The sequence below is a fragment of the Abrus precatorius genome, unplaced genomic scaffold, assembly GCF_003935025.1.
Source record: "Abrus precatorius isolate BTA unplaced genomic scaffold, Abrus_2018 Scaffold4, whole genome shotgun sequence".
In the NCBI taxonomy this organism is placed as follows: Eukaryota; Viridiplantae; Streptophyta; class Magnoliopsida; order Fabales; family Fabaceae; genus Abrus; species Abrus precatorius.
In genome coordinates this window covers 16,433,604-16,452,020 of record NW_020874384.1, presented here as the reverse complement: position 1 = coordinate 16,452,020, position 18,417 = coordinate 16,433,604, and the positions used below count along the sequence as shown (strand labels likewise).

At 27.6% G+C, this 18,417-nt stretch overlaps 1 protein-coding gene across 4 annotated transcripts in view; it reads right to left on the bottom strand.

Moving 5' to 3' along the window:
- LOC113866403 (protein DDB_G0276689) overlaps nt 1-8,041 on the bottom strand; it is a 29,296-nt gene extending 21,255 nt beyond the window's left edge. The window contains exons 1-9 of one of the 4 annotated variants that reach the window (XM_027501313.1): nt 7,144-8,041; nt 6,452-6,596; nt 5,465-5,743; nt 4,957-5,124; nt 4,652-4,867; nt 3,841-3,939; nt 2,255-2,425; nt 1,257-1,681; nt 551-674 (exon numbers count right to left, since the gene is read on the bottom strand). In XM_027501313.1, the coding sequence (XP_027357114.1) occupies nt 551-674; nt 1,257-1,681; nt 2,255-2,425; nt 3,841-3,939; nt 4,652-4,867; nt 4,957-5,124; nt 5,465-5,743; nt 6,452-6,596; nt 7,144-7,934 (2,418 nt within the window). In that variant the 5' untranslated portion in view covers nt 7,935-8,041. Of the gene's footprint in view, nt 1-550; nt 675-1,256; nt 1,682-2,254; nt 2,430-3,840; nt 3,940-4,651; nt 4,868-4,956; nt 5,125-5,464; nt 5,744-6,451; nt 6,597-7,143 lie in introns of all 4 variants that reach the window. The other 3 variants (XM_027501312.1, XM_027501314.1, XM_027501315.1) reach the window with 3 other exon arrangements.
- Between the last annotated feature and the right edge of the window lie 10,376 nt (nt 8,042-18,417).

Sequence of the window (18,417 nt, the reverse complement as noted above, 5' to 3'; positions counted from 1 at the left end):
CCCATGGATGTTTAAAGGGTAAGAGTTTGGCCATCTCAGATACGCAGCCTACCAACTCAACCTTTCCTGCAATGATAGCCCTTCCCATGACAAAACTTAATATCTAACCCTTGCCCCATTTCTCAAACCTGACACTAAACTTAGCTTTTATTCAGAAGTAGCACTCACAATCACAAAAAATAAAGAAATTACTACAAATGATATGCTATGGATTTGGAGACCTCTAACTCCCCTTCTACTGTTATGGAAATGAAGCAAGTACGGTTTAGGAATAGGAACAATTTCCAGTGTATATTTTTATTATCAGGCTGCTACGCTGTTATGGAATAATCTGTTAGCAGTTCTTGGTGAACACCAGGTGAGTACTTTGACCAAGGAGCAATTTCTCACAATTTGTTTCATGGGTTTCGGCAAGAATGAGAAGGCCAAAACCAGAAGTTCAACATTTCTAGGAAATTCAAACCATGAGAAGGAAATAATATGACAGAAAAAATTGAGTCAAAACCTTATTCAACAGTTCTAGGAAATTAAAACAAAATAAAGAACATACAGATGTTTTTTTGCGGGCACTATCTACCCATTCAGCTAACTCAAGAGTAGCTTTGTCTTCAGCAGATAATGAAAATCGATGAACTGCTTCTTCCCCTATATCAAATTTTGATTTCTGCATGCAACTGAAGAAGAAAAACAATATCAGATTTTTGGGACAGAGAAGCCAAATTAACATATAGAAGGAGGACAATAATTTTTCTCACAATAGGTAAAACAAAAAAGTAAAGAAAAAATATTTGGGGTCAATCACATTAGTTCTGAAAGAAAGAAATCATCATTTTCATCCCTGGAAGATGAAAATGTCAATCAAAAAGGACTAAATTGATGTTAAAAAAAAAATGATCAACAATTTCATCTTTAATGGAAAACATGGTGATTTTCATCATTGAAAGGACTAATGTAACCAATCCCAAATCTAGCAGGGACAACAACGATGCTTTACTCAAAGAAAACCATTAATAGAACATTAGTCCAAAAGCCTATCTACTATTTGGCAAATCCATTAGAGAAGAACCAAAGACCAAGAAAGAAAAGAAAACTAAAAAAATATAAATTACATCACAGAGTGAACTATTAAATATTTTTATTAAGGAGTGAAAAAGATTATTCTGGTAGTAATGCACTTTACGCATGTAACTTTTTAAAGAAAAACACATATGAAGTTGCACATTTTTGCAATTTTGTGCATTAGAAATGAAACTCACAGGTTGAGTAGCTTGGATGGAGCGGCACGTAACACTGTCAATGCCTCCTTCCATCTCCATTGCCGTTCAGATAACGGTAGGAGATGCTGCAAAATTGACAAACGCCATTTCCACTCTTCAATGAAACACTTTGAGATTGAGATTCTCCACTCAAGGGCCTGTCTGCTGGTTGTGCTAACACCATCATCTAGTGCATGCTCTAATTCAATCATAGAGGATGGAATATTATGATGCAATATATCAAGTAGCAAACTAGTGAAAGAAATAACCATTTTATTCCCCCCTTCACTTCTACTTGAAGAACTATCTTGTGAAGAGCATGTATTGGATAATTTAAAATTGCTTCCTGGTAATTCACAATGCATCAAATTAACAGAGATATTATCCATATGCAGTAGCGAAATTATGACATTCACCATCAAGATCTGCATCATAAAAAATTAGGTTAGATAAACAACTAAAAAGGAAATAATTAGTTTTTGAACAATGGATGCCAACACTTTAAATATTAGAAAATAAAAAGATAATGTAAAATGCAAAACAATGCCAGAAGGACCCTTTGTTAATAGATGTATCATACCATTAAATAATACTTGAATCTTGATACATAACATATTACATCCTACGTAAACTTTTCCCTTAAATTTATGTTGTGAAAATCAATAGACTGAAGGATACAAATAAAACATTTTTGTTTTAATTTTAAATAAATGGAAGTAATATTGGAGAGAGGGGGGGGGGTTAAACAATTAACAAAATATTAAATACAACACACAGAACTTGTCACTGGAAAAATTATTTCATTTAAGTCAGGAGAAAAAAATCATCCAAAAAAATATAGAGAAATGAATAAATTACTAAGTGTAGACTGACAAGAATTAGATTATGATAAATGCTTGTTAAGCACAACTACGTGAAGAAAACTGCTTACAATGATTATCATCCAGAGAAGCTAGAAATTGGAAAAAAAATTGAAAAAAACATTCAAAAGGGATAACCTTGCGTGGAAGATTACTAATTGCATCCAAATGGTTCTGCAAGTCCTTCAACTGAAATAATGGCACATCTTGATGAGTTTCTACTTCATCAGACATACTCCTTTCCATTGATCCTAAGGAAATAACAGCTGATTCTAGAGCATAACGCATATGCATGAGTTCTATATCTTGCTTACTGTGCCAAAAGAAGGAAAATTAGCAAAGAAAATAAGGTTCAAAGAACAAAACAGACATTGCATAGTAATTATAAGCATAGTTATCTATCTTGGATTGCAGCGCCATAACAGCCAAGTCCAAAAATGCTATACCGGGATAGGCACATAACAAGATACCACTATTAAGAAATTTTACATGCAAATTAACTAATTTATAATATATATAAATACTCAAAAAACTTTAACATAACTCAAAATACTCAAAATCCATGACATAATCATAAATATTTTTAAAAAAATCATAGCTCTTAAACAAAACATACAAGTAAATAACAATTAAAGTACAAATTCCCCCAGAACGGTGCCTCTTATAGGGCTAAAATGTTTTTTAAAAAATATTCACTCCAGCACTGCCGCTATATCAGGCACTACACCTGCTATTTAAAAACGCTCCTCTATTCAAATTCTATAGCAGCCTATGACCACTTCTCTCACTATTCCACTTTAGTGCCATTATAGCCTGCTATTGACAACTATGATTAAAAGACATTATGTGTTTGAACATTTTATGTCAAGAAAGTCTAGCCACACCAGTGTGGCCTCACCCAAGTCAACAGCATGCAGATTACATGCCAATATTTGCAAAAAATGTGATGAAACGACAGAGATAAATCCAAAGGCAAATCAAGAGGGGTGTTCCTAGCATTACTGCTAAATTCCATGTATCAACATAACACAATGCAAGTTGTTAATCAGAATGCCCATCCAGTACCCCATCTCAAACAATTAACTATCACTCACACAAAACATTTAAACATTTCATTTTAGCGGCTGACAGGAATAACAAATAATTACACTGATAAAAGGAAACAAATATATAACAGAAGTGAAAGAATTCACATAGGGAACAATATTTTCAAATTCTATAATATATATACATAAGCATACATATTAGCAATCCTGATGCATCCATGAGTCATTCATTTTCCAATTTCCATTTTTTTTTTCTTTTTCTGTTTTGGTCTTTGGAGAATGTTTTATCCTCTCACTTTTGCTCTTTATAAAACGTCCCTTTCCTATCAAAAATATAAATGATGGAACATCTAGGAAGCAAAATGGATTATTTTCTTTATTTTCCAATCAAAATGGATGTTTATTAAGTGCAAGCACACACAGACACAGACAAAAAATTGAATTCTCATTACCAACTGCATGATTGTTGATTGTTCCCAAAATGAAAATATTTTTACCATGCATTCCTTTTCCTGTAATTTTCTCCGCAAAATAGATTCTTATAATGAATCAATGAAGTGTGTAGTCTTATCTAATTAACAAACAAACTCAGCACAACCAGCCACTTGGCAAACATCTGTCTTAATATCAAGATAACTACTTTGAAAGACCATCACTGACAGAGAAGACATCATAAGCACACCTCTTCCAGGCTTCAATAGTAGAAGCAATTGGCTGCATACTGATCAATTCAATGGCTTCCCGGAATTTTATGCCTGGAACTACATCAAATAGCACCTACAGAGAAGATAATGCTAGCATATTTAACATTCAAATCAAAGCATATAAAACTCAAAGTACAACACAATAAATCTCAAACTTCAAATATTTCATTAAAAAAAATACATATTATCATCAACTTATTATATTTTCTTTAAAATAAAGGCTGCAATTTAATAGTGACTATGCTTTTTTATTTAAAGGCCGAGTCACTGTCCTTTATGATTATACCCATCAAGTATCAACAAACATAATTTTTTCTAATAAATTCTCTTTTCATCAATAAATATATAACCACTGTAAGAGTTTTATATTGTCAAATGGCATCAATGAATTTGCAGTATCACTTGCTAAAGTTACAGACAGGTACCGAAATATTAGAAGGAATGTACCATCATTCCTAATATAGTTTTACCCACAAAGTTACAGGCATCAATGAATATATAAGATCATGAAGGTCAATAAAACATATCACTGTCTAAAATTCATAATTCCTCTCTCTTCTAAATAAGAACAAAAGCATCCCTAGCAACTGCTAACATACCACCATGTATCACAAAAAACAAAGTTCAAATATTCAAGCACATCCTATGAGGGAGGACTTTCTTCAGTGAGAACAGGAATAGAATTACACATTATGAGTATTGATATGCAATTATAACCTTCCAAATATAGGCACGAGTTCCAAGTGTACTGATTACAATGCCATGCATTTAACATAAAGTTTTACCCGAAGAGGACTCTGGACTGAAAGTCGTTCCAATACAAAGTTCTCAACAAAAGGATCAGAATAAGCATCTTCATCTCTAAATGCCACTTGTTCTTTTCCAGAAAGTAATAATGACAACTTTGAATTCCAAGACTGGCCAGAATTCACGTGAGCAACAAAAGAGGCAAGATCAAGCTGGTAACACAAGGTATCACATAGATGCTCTACACAGGACATCTGTCAGAAGAGTAAATTAAGTTTTTTAGCAAAGTTCCACCTGTTCATACTCACAAAGCACATTTTGAAACATGAAAGGCGAAAAATACCTCATCCGATTTAATACCATAAAGAGAAGATTCTTCAAGCCGAATTACTTGTGACTTACTTGTCCAGAGAAGCTGCATTAATTTCCTCCGTGCTGCTATTTTACCAGCTAATAAATCCCAACCCATGGCCGCTACCAAAGGCTGAAGTTGTGGAAACAATTGGAGGACCTGCCATAAACAAGAAGCACACAGCTGTATGAGGAGAGTTTAATAGGAAGTTCATATAATAATTGATAAAGTATCAATTGAGAAAATAATAGCAACACACTCTGTAATACATTTTTTTAACACACTCCTAACTATTGGCTAAAATTTATTAAAAATTAAAAAGTATGAGAGAGAAACATTACTTTAGGAGTAAAAAAGAGTGAGACCTTCATAATTTTTGTAGTTTTCAATCAATTTCAACCAACAGTTAAGAGTGTGTTACAAAGAGTGTATTGCTAGCATTCCTTAATAAAAATTATACAAACGCATAGTGACATAAATAACAAAAATTGGCACATACATTGCTAGCTTCTTCCAGCTGCTCCTTCTTCACAGCAGACAGGGCAGTATCCATAATACACTCAAGAACATGCAGTCCAGAAACACGAGCATAATGATACATCTCTGTCTTGCAAGATCTAATTACCTCATTCAGGAATAATGCCTTATCATCTGAATTCTTCCCAGGCTTCAGTTCTGCCAGGTATCTTTGAAGATGTACGAGAGGACGTGGAATGAAGTTTTCAGTTTGAACTCTATCCATTTTAATCTCTTCAGACAATAGCTCATCATGAATTCTCTAAAGAGAAACGTTGATATTTAAAATAGGTAAACAGAATTAAATTTTCTTTTACATTAAATGCTAGGGGGAAAACTATATGTTGTAATCTTATCATCAGTTAGACACCTTTTAAATAAAGGAAAGAATCAACCCCCAAGACAAAGTGACAAATAAATTGATACAAATTGAGTGATTGTGGAACCAATTTCTCCAAGGTGGTTTCGTGAAGGGAGGAAGGGGAAGACAACAGAAAATGCATCAATTGTTTACTGTGAAGAACCTTATTGATCAGAAGTCAAAATGTTTTAACAAACCATCATGTCTCCTAAAAGACAACATAAGAGATCCCAGAAATTTCTTCCCGCTTGAACAATGGTTTAGCCTGCTTCCTTTAACATAAGTAAGGTGTCTCAGAATTATTAGTCTCTTTAAAATACTTACTACCTTTTGCTTTCTATTTTAATGCATCCCTTTTGAACTCATGATTGTGTTTTATGTAATTGTGTCACTTTGGCACTTTCCTGAGCATTATTAATTAATTACTTTACATCTTTACAAGCTAAGGAGAAAAAATTCTTGAGCAATAAAAGAATACATAATGATGAAGAAATCATATAGTATGCAACAATGAAAGTATGCTACTGTCTGAAGGCTTTGTTAAGATAATATCTTCAAGAAATAATTATACTAATGAAATCATTGGGAGAAAGAAAAGAGAATGCATACCTGCAATGTTTGAACAATATCTCTGCAATTTGACGAAAGGGCTTCACTATAAATCTGAAGCAATTGGTTACGCATGATAAGCCAAGAGTCCCCAAACTTCTCACTTCTTGATAGGACAACCTTCAGGAGATCTTTCAAAACTAAGCTACAAAAGAATTAGAAAACAAGGAATGAACATCTAGGACAGGAAAAAGGTTAAAAAAAGCTCACAAAACACAGGAACATTGTAACTTACAGGCAACAGGATAGGAATAAAATCTTTCTGCGTATCCTATTATTTGTAGAATAGGTTTCTTTTTCTTTTCTCTTTTTAATCAGATTATTTATCTCTCTCTCTCTCCTCCCAGATGTACATTCACTCCTTCCATTTCATTGTCCATTCTTCTATGATCTAAATAATCACAATTTTGATTAAAGAGCCCACCACAGCACTGAACATACAACTAAAAAGATTGAATCAATAAAACATTATTTGCTTACTGTTAAAGTTTCAACAGTTCAAATAAAATCTAAAAACAAAACAATTCTTTCATTCAAGATAGTCCGAATTCCCTTGATAAATGCATGCATCAAGATGAAAGATTGAGCAGGGACAATTCACTAGCCAAAAAAAGGCAAAAAAAAACACATAATTCTAAAAGCAACCCTCAGAAGCTGTTGTGTTTGCAAAATGTGAATAAAAAGGAGCATACCGGTACTCGGATTGCTCCTCAAGTCCATAATCAAAATGGAGAAATCGTACGTGAGAAGCAGCCCCTTCTGCATCACCCACTTCCATGCTCTCCCTCATAGCATCCAAATGAACAACCTGAGCAATCCGCTGTATCCCACAAAGTAACCTAGCATCCTCTTCCAATTCCTCATTTCCCTTCACAGCAATCGCTAAACCCGAATCCTTACACTCCCAATGCCTAATTTGCCTGTGTATATTCACACATAATGCGTCAAAAATACCCGCATGATCCAAAATCAACTTCCTCAAACTCATCAGTTCTCCTTCCTCAACCGAAGCCACACCGGCACTTACCCAAGTCTCACTCCTATCGATTTCACCATCCACATCCACTCTCAACCTCTTCACACCCAATTCCAGAACCCCATCCAAAACTCTCCTACACCTTCCCCACTCACCATCATCTTTATCCTCCTCCGAAACCAGGTCAATTAAATCTTGAACTAATAGCAAGAATTCAGCGCGTAAACGCAGCGTTTCGGGGTCAAAATTCCAGGCCGAAGAAGCATTGTCCAATTGCAACAATTCGAGCGTGGACAAGAATGAGAGAAGAGCGGGAGAGGAACACGAAGGGGACCACGCGATGTTCGGGAACCGACCCGATCGAGCAACGATGGTTTGGAGAATACCGCGAGCTAGGTCACGGTTTCGCGTTCGGAGTGCGAGAAGAACGCCTCGTAAGGGTTCGAATTGAGCCAAGTGAAGATGGTTCGCGGCAAGGCGAGAGAGGATTTCCGTTTCTCTCCCCATTGTGCTGCGATTAACGATGATGACTGTGATTTACGCTCTTTCACTGCATCAGAAGCCTATTGAATTTGCTGTATCGCTGTGATTTCCTGTTCGGCTCGCGAGGAAATAATGATAATTGGAATTGAAGTGTGAGAGAAGGTTGGACTTGGAACCCCCAAACTGGAAGAAACAAAAGGCTCGCCAAGAGAGAGTAAATTTTTTACAGGGATATTGTTATTTATGGGAAATGCGAGTCGTATATGTAATGGAAAAGTGCGCTTATTTATCAATATGGTCCAAATTTAAAATTATTTTTTATTTCAAAAGCATATTCTTTGTTTGGAGTTTTTTTATTTTTACTTTAAACACTTGCAATACTTAATTTTTTTTAAAAAATCATAAAATAAATGGTTGTGATTTTTTTATTATTATTAAATATGACTTTTCATTGAGAGTATATTAATTTTATCATTTAGTACGCAAATTAATTAATTAATAAAGAGTTCTTGAAGTTTAATGTGTAATTTCAAATTTTAATAAATATAATTATATTAAATATTTAAATTTATTATTTTATTTGTTATAATAACTCTACTTAATTCAAATAATATCGTAAAAATAGTTGTAATATGTACTTTAAAAAACTGTTATATTAATTATGTGCATTACTTGTAAAGAAACAAATAAATTTACCTTATAAATTTTACTTGTTCTTTTAGTTTGTCAAAAAAAAAAATTTACTTTTACCGTCTCAATGAAATGTGCAAAAAAAACTTAAATATTTTGCGTGGAAAAACTCATGTGATGAATCTAGTTGGTTGAAGTCTACAATTATATGACTATACAATAATAGCTTTGTCAAATTCCTTTTTAGTTTATAATTCTATCTTATTATGTTATTTACACGTATAATTAATGTAAAAATTATCTTTTATAAAATACTTTTAATATTCATAATTATTACAAGGGCTATCCAGTGGGTTGGATTGGATGATTTCAGGTGTAGTTGACCCAAGATCAGTCCAACCGATCATTGGATTATTGGAACTGTAACTATCCGCTTCAGAAAATTGAGTTGAACAAGTTACAGGTTGAGTAGGTCAGAAAAATAGGGCAATGACTCACCTCTGTTCTTCTTACTTCTTCTATTTTTTCTTTCTGACAAAACTAACACACTCTCAAATGCAAACTCTATGCCCAACCAAAACCAATGGTAACAAAGAGTTCCAAAACAACATCGTGGTAAGATGTATCAGTTGGTTTTGTTCCTCCTCTTCTTTCTCAAACTGCGACTCTGTATGAACCAAGACAGTCTCTTTCTCCTCAAAGCTAGGCACACCCTAACAATCAAACTCATCAACGCCTCCCTCTCTGGCTCCTTCCCTGCAGCCTTCTGCTGCTTTTCCTCTCTCTCATTCTCTCTTACAACCTCATCAACTTCACCATTTCTGACGGTGCTGTCGCAGCCTCTTCCAACTCGACCTTTTCCAAAACGTCATTGTGGGTCTCATTCTTGACACCCTCTCCCAAATCATCACCCTTGAATCCCTCAACCTCTGCAGCAACAACCTCTCTGCGACACTTCGACCACCCTCTCCTTAAGAGTATACTGCTAGAGATGAAAATATCTCACGCCCTCACCTATTTTAGGCATGTCCTTCGAACTTTTTAATAAACAAATTAAACTTAAATTTTTTAAATACCTATTTAAGTAAATAAAATAGAATTGTTTATAAAACTTGTTAAGTCTGTATAAATAAATAAATATATATATATATATAATTTAAAAATAAAATTATTAAAATATATTTAAATAATAATTATTTAATAATATATTTTTTATATTTTTAATTTTATTATTATTAAATTAATATATTATGTTATAATTTTATTTATTTATAATTATAATAATCAAAAATTATATTTTATTTAAAATTAAAAATATTTATATATAATTACACTTTTTAAATAATAAATTATTATATTTAAATAATTTAAAAAATAATTTAATTTTTAAAAAAAAATAAACGTAATCAAAACTAAACGAAATAAAATTATATTAATATATTTTTTATACTTTTAATTTTATTATATTAATATAATACATTACAATTCTTTTTATTTATAATATATATAAATTACTTAAATTTAAATTATATTTTATTTGAAAGTAAAAATTTATTAAAATAATAATAATAAAATAAAATAAAATAAATATTATAATATAAATTAATATATATATATACATATAATCAAATTATATAATAAATAATATAATTATAAATAAATTATATAATAATATATATTTTTATCATTTGCATATATTTTAATCAAATTATTAGTTAATGTATCAATTTATATATAATAAATAAATATATGTTTTAATTTATTGTACCAATAATATTTTATATATTACATTAATGTTATAGTGTAGTTAATTTTATGTTTATTTGTTAATTTAAAATAATAAATTAATAAAACAAATAAAATTAATGTTTTATAATTATTATTTTTTATTTAATAGTTATTATTGTTGTTATTATATATATATATATATATATATATATATATATATCACATTAAGTTTAAATTTTTATATTAAGTTTTATCACATATTTTTTAATTAAGTAAAAACTTAGAAATATAAATTATTTTAATTTAAATATAAATTTTAATAATTCTTTCAATATTCATATGTTATATTTCTACATCTATGAATTTTATAATATAAATATTTTTATCTACAATTTTTATTTACTTTTTAAAATATAATAATTTTTTTAACTGATTCAATAAATTTTGTAAGTGTTATTTTTTGTTATCAATTTTATATGTTTACTGTGATTTTATGTATTGAATATAAGATGTCTTTATACAAACAAAATATAATTATTATAAAAAATAATTAAAATATGTAATAATTTTATAAAATTATAAAATTAAATTGAGAAAAATATAAATATAAATATTTTATAATATCAAAATATTTATACTTAATACTCAAATAATATTTTAAAAATTATTTATAAAATTGTATAAAAATTATTACAATTATTTAATAATTATTAATAACACAAATAAAATTTTGAATATATGTAAACTAATTTGATAATAAAATAATTATATTTTTATTAAGATTATTCAATAAAAATAATCATTATAAATTTTTAATATTATACAAATTTATTTTATTTATTTTATTTTTTCTTAAGCAATTTTATTGGTATAAAAATTATAATAAAAAATTTCATTCATTGTATTAACTATATCACAACAAATTACAAACTTAGCACAACCACATATTTCTGAGTCAAAGTTGTTATCGCATTTATTTTTTATTATTGTTTTATTATTATTTATAGTCACTTTAAAAATAAATATAAGATAAATTATTATATTTGTTTGAACAAGCTGAAGCCTAGCAAAGTCTTTGAATAAGATTAGAACCTAACTAAAATTAAAGAAATTAATATTTAAAAATAAAATAATAATATTATATTAATTTATTTTTTATATTCTTAATTTTATTAGTATTAATATTTAATTTTTATATTAATATATTATGTTATAACTTTTTATTTATAATAAATAAAAATTATATTATATTTGAAACTAAAAATATTTATACACAATTACACGTGTTTAAAAACTAAATTTATTTAATCATAAATTATTATATTTGTTATCTTTAAGCTGAAGAAGAATAAGACACAATCAAAACTAAAGGAATTAAAATTAAAAAAAAATATTCTTCTAATAAATTTTACATATTTTTAATTTTATTCGAAAGGTAAAATTTATAAAAAATGATAAGAAAATAAAATAAAAAATTTATTATAATATATTAATATATATATATATATATATAATCAGACCATATAACAAATAATATAATTATAAATAAATTATATAATAATATATATTTTTGTAACTTGCACGTGTTTTAATTAAATTATTAGTTAATTTATCAATTTATATGTAATATATAAGTATATGTTTTAATTTATTATATCAGTAATATTTTTTATATTACATTAATGTTATAATATAGTTAATTTTATGTTTATTTATTAATTTAAAATAACAAATTAATGAAACAAATAAAATTAAATATTTTATAATTATTTTTTTAATTTAATAGTTATTATTATTGTCATTATGTATATATATATTTTGCATTAAGTTTAAATTTATTTATTTTTTAAAATATAATAATTTTCTTTTATATGATTCAACAAATTGTGTGAATGTTATTTTTTTATCAATTTTATGTATTTACTATAACTTTATTTGTTGAATATAAGATGTCTTTAAATAAACAAAATATGTTTTTAAAATAAAACTAAAATATTTACTATTTATATAATTTTTAAAAAATAAATCAAGAAAAATATAAATTTTATTAATATAAAATATTTATAATTAATACTTAAATAATATTTATAAAATTATTTATAAAATTATATAAATATTATTATAATTATTTAATAATTATTAATAACATAAATAGAAATTAAAAAAATATAAAAACTAATTTGAAAATAAAATATTTATATTTTTATTAATATTAATTTTTTTTGTAACAAGTTTTGTTAACAGACTTTAGGCCAAGTCAGGCCACTTAAACAGGTCAAGCCAGATCTAAACCTTTAACAGGTAACAGGCTAGGCTCATATCTAATAATTATGTTACAGGTCAAGCCTATTTAGAGTAAAGTCTAACCTGACCTAACCTGTTTCCATCCCTATATACTGTCTTTAAAGATGAAAATCTTAGCAGAAAAAAGCAAAATAAAAGAATGGAGAAAAAGAAAAAGTGTGTGTCTCTAGAGTTTTAATTTTTTATTTTTCTAAATAGATTGATATGCATTCTGGGCTTTCGACTAAGCCAGTTTTAGACTGGCTTAATATTTTTAGATAGACTTAATTATCAATAAATGAGTGAAGTGACTCCTATATTCTCTCTTATTCTTCTTTTTTATTCTACTAAATGTGATCATTATTTGCATTTAAAGTAATTCAATATCATAATAATAGGAAGCAACATTAATGCTGCTTATTACATATACAATATTGTTTTTACTTTTAACACATAGTTAAATCATATTTACCCAATGTATTATCCCTCGAGTTGATGCTTTTTTTTAATACTAATAATAATTTTGGTATCATGTACGATACTTTAGACAACTTTTATATATATACAGATATATTATGAATGAGTCTATATTTAAAAAAAAGCTTTTAAAATAAAACCCATGCTAATAAATAACTTGAAAAGTAAAAAAAATATGTAATGTATAAATCATGTAATCGATGCAAGCTAGAGTTAATTACTATGAAAAACAAACTCCATTGTAACTAGTTGATTAACATGATGGAAATCGATGGAAACAAACTCCCAAACAATTGTTATGCTGATATTCATAGGCTACAGTTGTAATGGGCTGTGGTAATCTCTGAAATAACGAGTAAGGTTTGTATCATGTACCGATAAAATGTATAAAATTCTTACTTTGCTATCCTCTTACTCGTCTATTGATTATTTTGGAAACCTAAAAAAATAACTGTAAGGACTAAGGAGCATTAAAATTTTATAAGTATTATCTTTTGTCCTTTTCGATGACTTTACTTTTCAAGGTTTTAATGAATTTTTTTTGAAAAATAACATCTTTTTATCCGTTTTATACAAATTTATCCTTTACGGAAAAAATTATTAAAATAATACAATATTTTTTAAATGCTAACCCTGTACATCTTTTTGAATGCTAATTTTGTTAGTGTTGCCATTTTAAGTGGGAAAATATCCGAGTTGCAATTAAAAAAAAAAGATTTTATTAATAACATGGAAATTACTTTTAAAAACGAATGATATTAATTTCACAATTTAACACTTAATTCGATAAAATCGTAATAATAATAATATTAAATATTATGCATTATATTCATGTATCTCTAATAAAATAAAAGATAAGGAAAAAAAACTTGTTACTTTTAAATTCTTATATTTAATTAACAAAATCCTCTACACATATATTGTAGTTTTAATTTACGCAGACTATTAGAAAGTAAAAAAAAAAAAAAACAAATAAAAGATGCGTCCAAATATTAGTGGAAAAAAAATATGTTTCGACTAATTTAATTTTATTTCATGTTAAATGGATGAAAGGATGAAAGTTGAAAAGAAACTAATATATCTTTACACGTGATTAAATATAAAATTTTATTTTTTTAACCTTTTTTTTTTGTGAATTTATGTACTATTAACTGGAAATCATATTTTAAAAATAAAAATAGTTATGTTAAACTATAAGAGTCATAGATATGAAAAGTTAATTAAACAGAGAATAAATGAAAGAATTGAAAAAAAAATTATTTAATGGGAATTTAAAGGATTCGAAATATTATGTGTTAGTTGTAGTGGATGAATTGTAATATTATATGTAGATTTGATATTTCAATAAAGTCTGATATACAGTGGGTAGATAATAATGTATTTTAAGTATGTTAACAAGAGTTAGGATTTAGAACTTTAACGTGTGTTTAAAAAGTATTTTATTAAAACTGATAAAACTTTTTGAAAAAATGATCCCTATAAGTTAAAAGGACAATACATTATTATTGGTTGAATGTTATCTAAAGTATACACCATTAGCAACAAAAAAAAGTATACACCAAAATATATAGCTTTGACGTATCAAATAATGATAGAGCGAATGACTATATCGATTCAAATTATTAATATTTACTTTTCATTAAATTATGTCTATAAAAGTAAATATAGATTTTTTTCCCATTATTGTTATGTCTTGTTTATGATATTAGATAGTTCATCATTTTTATTGCCATAATTAACTATACAGTAAAACATAGTTATAGATATGCATGATACTAACATCGATTTTGGGAGTTAACTAAGTTTTATATACATGCTTACCAAAATTTATAGCAAGGAAGATGAAGATTAATTTATTATAACAAAATAAACAGAAGATGTTTCTCTTTCCACTGATAAAATAAATTTAAGCATATGGAATCAATTTTTATTGTCATCATTTTGTTTAAAACAAATATTTTTTATTCTATTTAAGAAAAATATTGTGTTATTGATAATTATAAAAATAATAAATTATATTTTTTTCATATAAACTAACACTTTTTACGATAAATTATTTGATTTTTTTTTTTAGATTTAGTCTATACTTTCACTTATTTACTACTAAGTGATAAGAGTTCATCAAAATTTTCAAACAAGTCTTCGAATACTTTTAAAATATTTAGAAAACAATCATCTGAATCTCTTCTCCTTCTACCTCTATTCCTCTTCAACATCATCCCGATTTTTAGACATTGTTTTACGAGTGACAACATTTGGCTTAACTGCTCTCGTCTTCATTTACCCATCTAACCTGCGTCTGCACTTCGCTGCCACCCATAACACCCATCAATCAAAATATTATAAGTAACAACATCAAACATCAGTTTCAAACTCTATCTCATCCCTAAGCCTCATAGCTTCATCAAACTTTCCCTGGTCACACAACCACCCTCAACATCGTATTGTAAGTCCAAACATCAATCAACAAACCATTTTTGTCATCAACTCAACAACCTTAGAAGCCTCCACTTCATCCTGCAATACCCACTAACCAATATATTATAGTTAGTCCTATCGGGAATCAAACCACTACTCTTCATCTATTGCAGCACTTCCCTCACCTTATTATACTGACTCTTTTTACACAATGCATTCAAAAGGGTATTGTAAGTGACATTATTAGGGAAACAGCCAAACTCACCCATTCGATTCCTCAAAGCAAGAGAATCATCAAGTCTGTTCGCAGAGCAATGCCCATAGATCAAAATGTTGAAGTTGTTGGTCTTGGGTTTGACACCAAGTTTAATTGCATCATGGAAAACTTGGGGGGAGAAGATAATGGAGCGAGAGAAAGAGAAAGAGAAAGAGAAACGAACGAGGGATTTAAGAAGGGTATTATAGGTGAGAAGATTACGAACAAAACAGAGTCATTTCATTTTTATTTATTTTTTTTAAGTTGAAATGTGGAGAGGTTATTTGGCATGTTGGTAAGCGGCAAGGAAAGTATTGAAGACGAGTTTGGAGAAGTAGTGGGTGGGTGGAGGAGGAAGCGGTGAAGGGAGTGGTGGCCATGGGAGGAGATGAAGGAGAGGAGAAGGTTCTTGGCGTCAGATAATACGCGGAGGGAGGAGAATGAGGAGTGACTGTAGAGATGGAGAGAGAGAAAAGGGTGCGTTAGTTTGGAACCAACTGAAGAAAGAGATGAGTGTTAAGGCGAGAGCGAAGGGGTTTCCATGAAAAGAGGGGAGTTAGGTAAAATCTGTTAGTCATAATATAAGGGTGAAGTGGTTTTGTAAAAAAATTAAGATTGAAGGAACAGAGATAATAGTGAAATAAATAATTTATTAAAAATTTATTTATAAATATTAATTTTAAATAATAAAATATTAAAAAATAAATAACATAAAAATGAAATTTTATAACCCACTTTGTCACTTAATAAGAGAGAACAAATAGCAAATATTAAGTATTGATGTTTAAAAAATTTTGAAACTAATTTTAATAAAAAATTTGCAAAAATTATCAGAAATAATAATACTTTTATTAAAAAATAATTAAATATTATAATTTTTATATGTAAATATTAAAAAATAAAAAAGTAGAGCATTATCTACTATAGTTTTTGATAAAAATATTATTTTTAAATTAAATAAATAATTTTTTTATCTTAATCAAATTATATATATATAAAAGATGAATCCTCATATTTCCATTAACCATACACACAAAAATTACATATTTATTAAAATAATAATAATAACAATAACGAATGTAAAAAACATAACTTCTTTTTGTATACTTTTATTTAATTTATTAATTTAAAAACACAAATAACATTTGATGTTGCATTTTTATTTATAACTAAATTTTGTTAAAGACAAACTTTAAAATTAACTTATTTTTATATTTAACTATAATTGAAAATAAAAATACAAAATTAATAATATTTTGAAAAAATATATGAACATAAAATAAGTCGTAAACCGTAACATATATAAAAAATACATACACATGCAAAATACGAATTATAAAATTATTATTTTAAACCAAAGTAGCCTGCATGTTGCCTATAACTTTACTTGTTTTTTCCATTGGTTCACGGCTTCAGTTGTGTTTGGATAGATTTTTAAAAAAAAAATTAATAGTATGTCTTATGTATGTCTCACATCTTGCTTCCGAAGTTCATATAAATTTAAAAATTTTAGAAAATTAACCATGTACATTGTAAATGTTTTTTTTCTTTTTTTTTATAAAATCATACAAACTGTACATGCACATTTGACTTGAACATTTTTTTTTTTGCATATTAATGATACATTTTATTCATTTAACTAATTATAAGAATTATAAATATGTTCGTTTTTTTTATACTTTCATGATAATTTACTTTTTCTTATGTGTTTTTTTTTATTTAAACGAACTTTATATTAATATATATATATATATATATATATATAACTTACAATATTACCTATTTAAATATATAAAAAATTATTTTTATGTAGTTAATTAATTAAATTAATTACTTTTAATTTTATAAGCGATTTATAAGTTAATAACTTTTAACTAACTTTGTGGATAAAAGTTATGAGCTCATAACTTTAGTATTTTACCACACATAACTTTACTTTTTGAATTAAAAAATAAAAATGAACATTTATTATGTGCTAAAAAAAATAGAAAGTCACTTATTATACATAGAACTTATTTAAAAAAAAAATGCTTAATAAAAAAAACTTATTCAAAAAAATAATTTTATATATCTAAAGTTTATTTTAATTTTGTATTTTTCATGAATAACTTATTATATATATATTTTTTAAAGTTTACAAAATTTTAGAAAAAATGTTTTCGTATTGCCCTAGAAGGAGAAAAAAACCCTTAAAAAAATCAAGCAAATACAAGCACGAGTTAAAACTGTAAAGTATTAGGTCAAAAGACATGTAAAAGCATATGAATATTTTGCCAAATAAAAAATTAAACTTTTTAAATTGCAAACTATATTTAGACGATACCCCAAAAGATTCATCATTATTTATAAAAACGAAAAAAAATCTATTTTAGTATTTTGGAAAAGACTCGAGACACCATCGTTATGAAGATCCAAAATGACCGCATTTTACTGCGGCAAATAGCACAGACATACAAATTGTTGATTGAACGGTGCGTTTAGCGATGCGAGGGAATGAAAATTGAAAAGGCGCGATCATGAAATTAACCCTAGAAAAATCTAACCTAAACAAAAGTTACAGTACCATTATTCTCAACACTCAACTGATAGTAAAATCTAAAAAACTATTCGAGCGGGAAAGTGCTTCGCATTCTCACATATATTTCATTTTCTCTTTCAATAAAATTTCGCTCGTTCTCCGTGAAAGCGTATATAGTTACTGTTGCGGGAGGGACA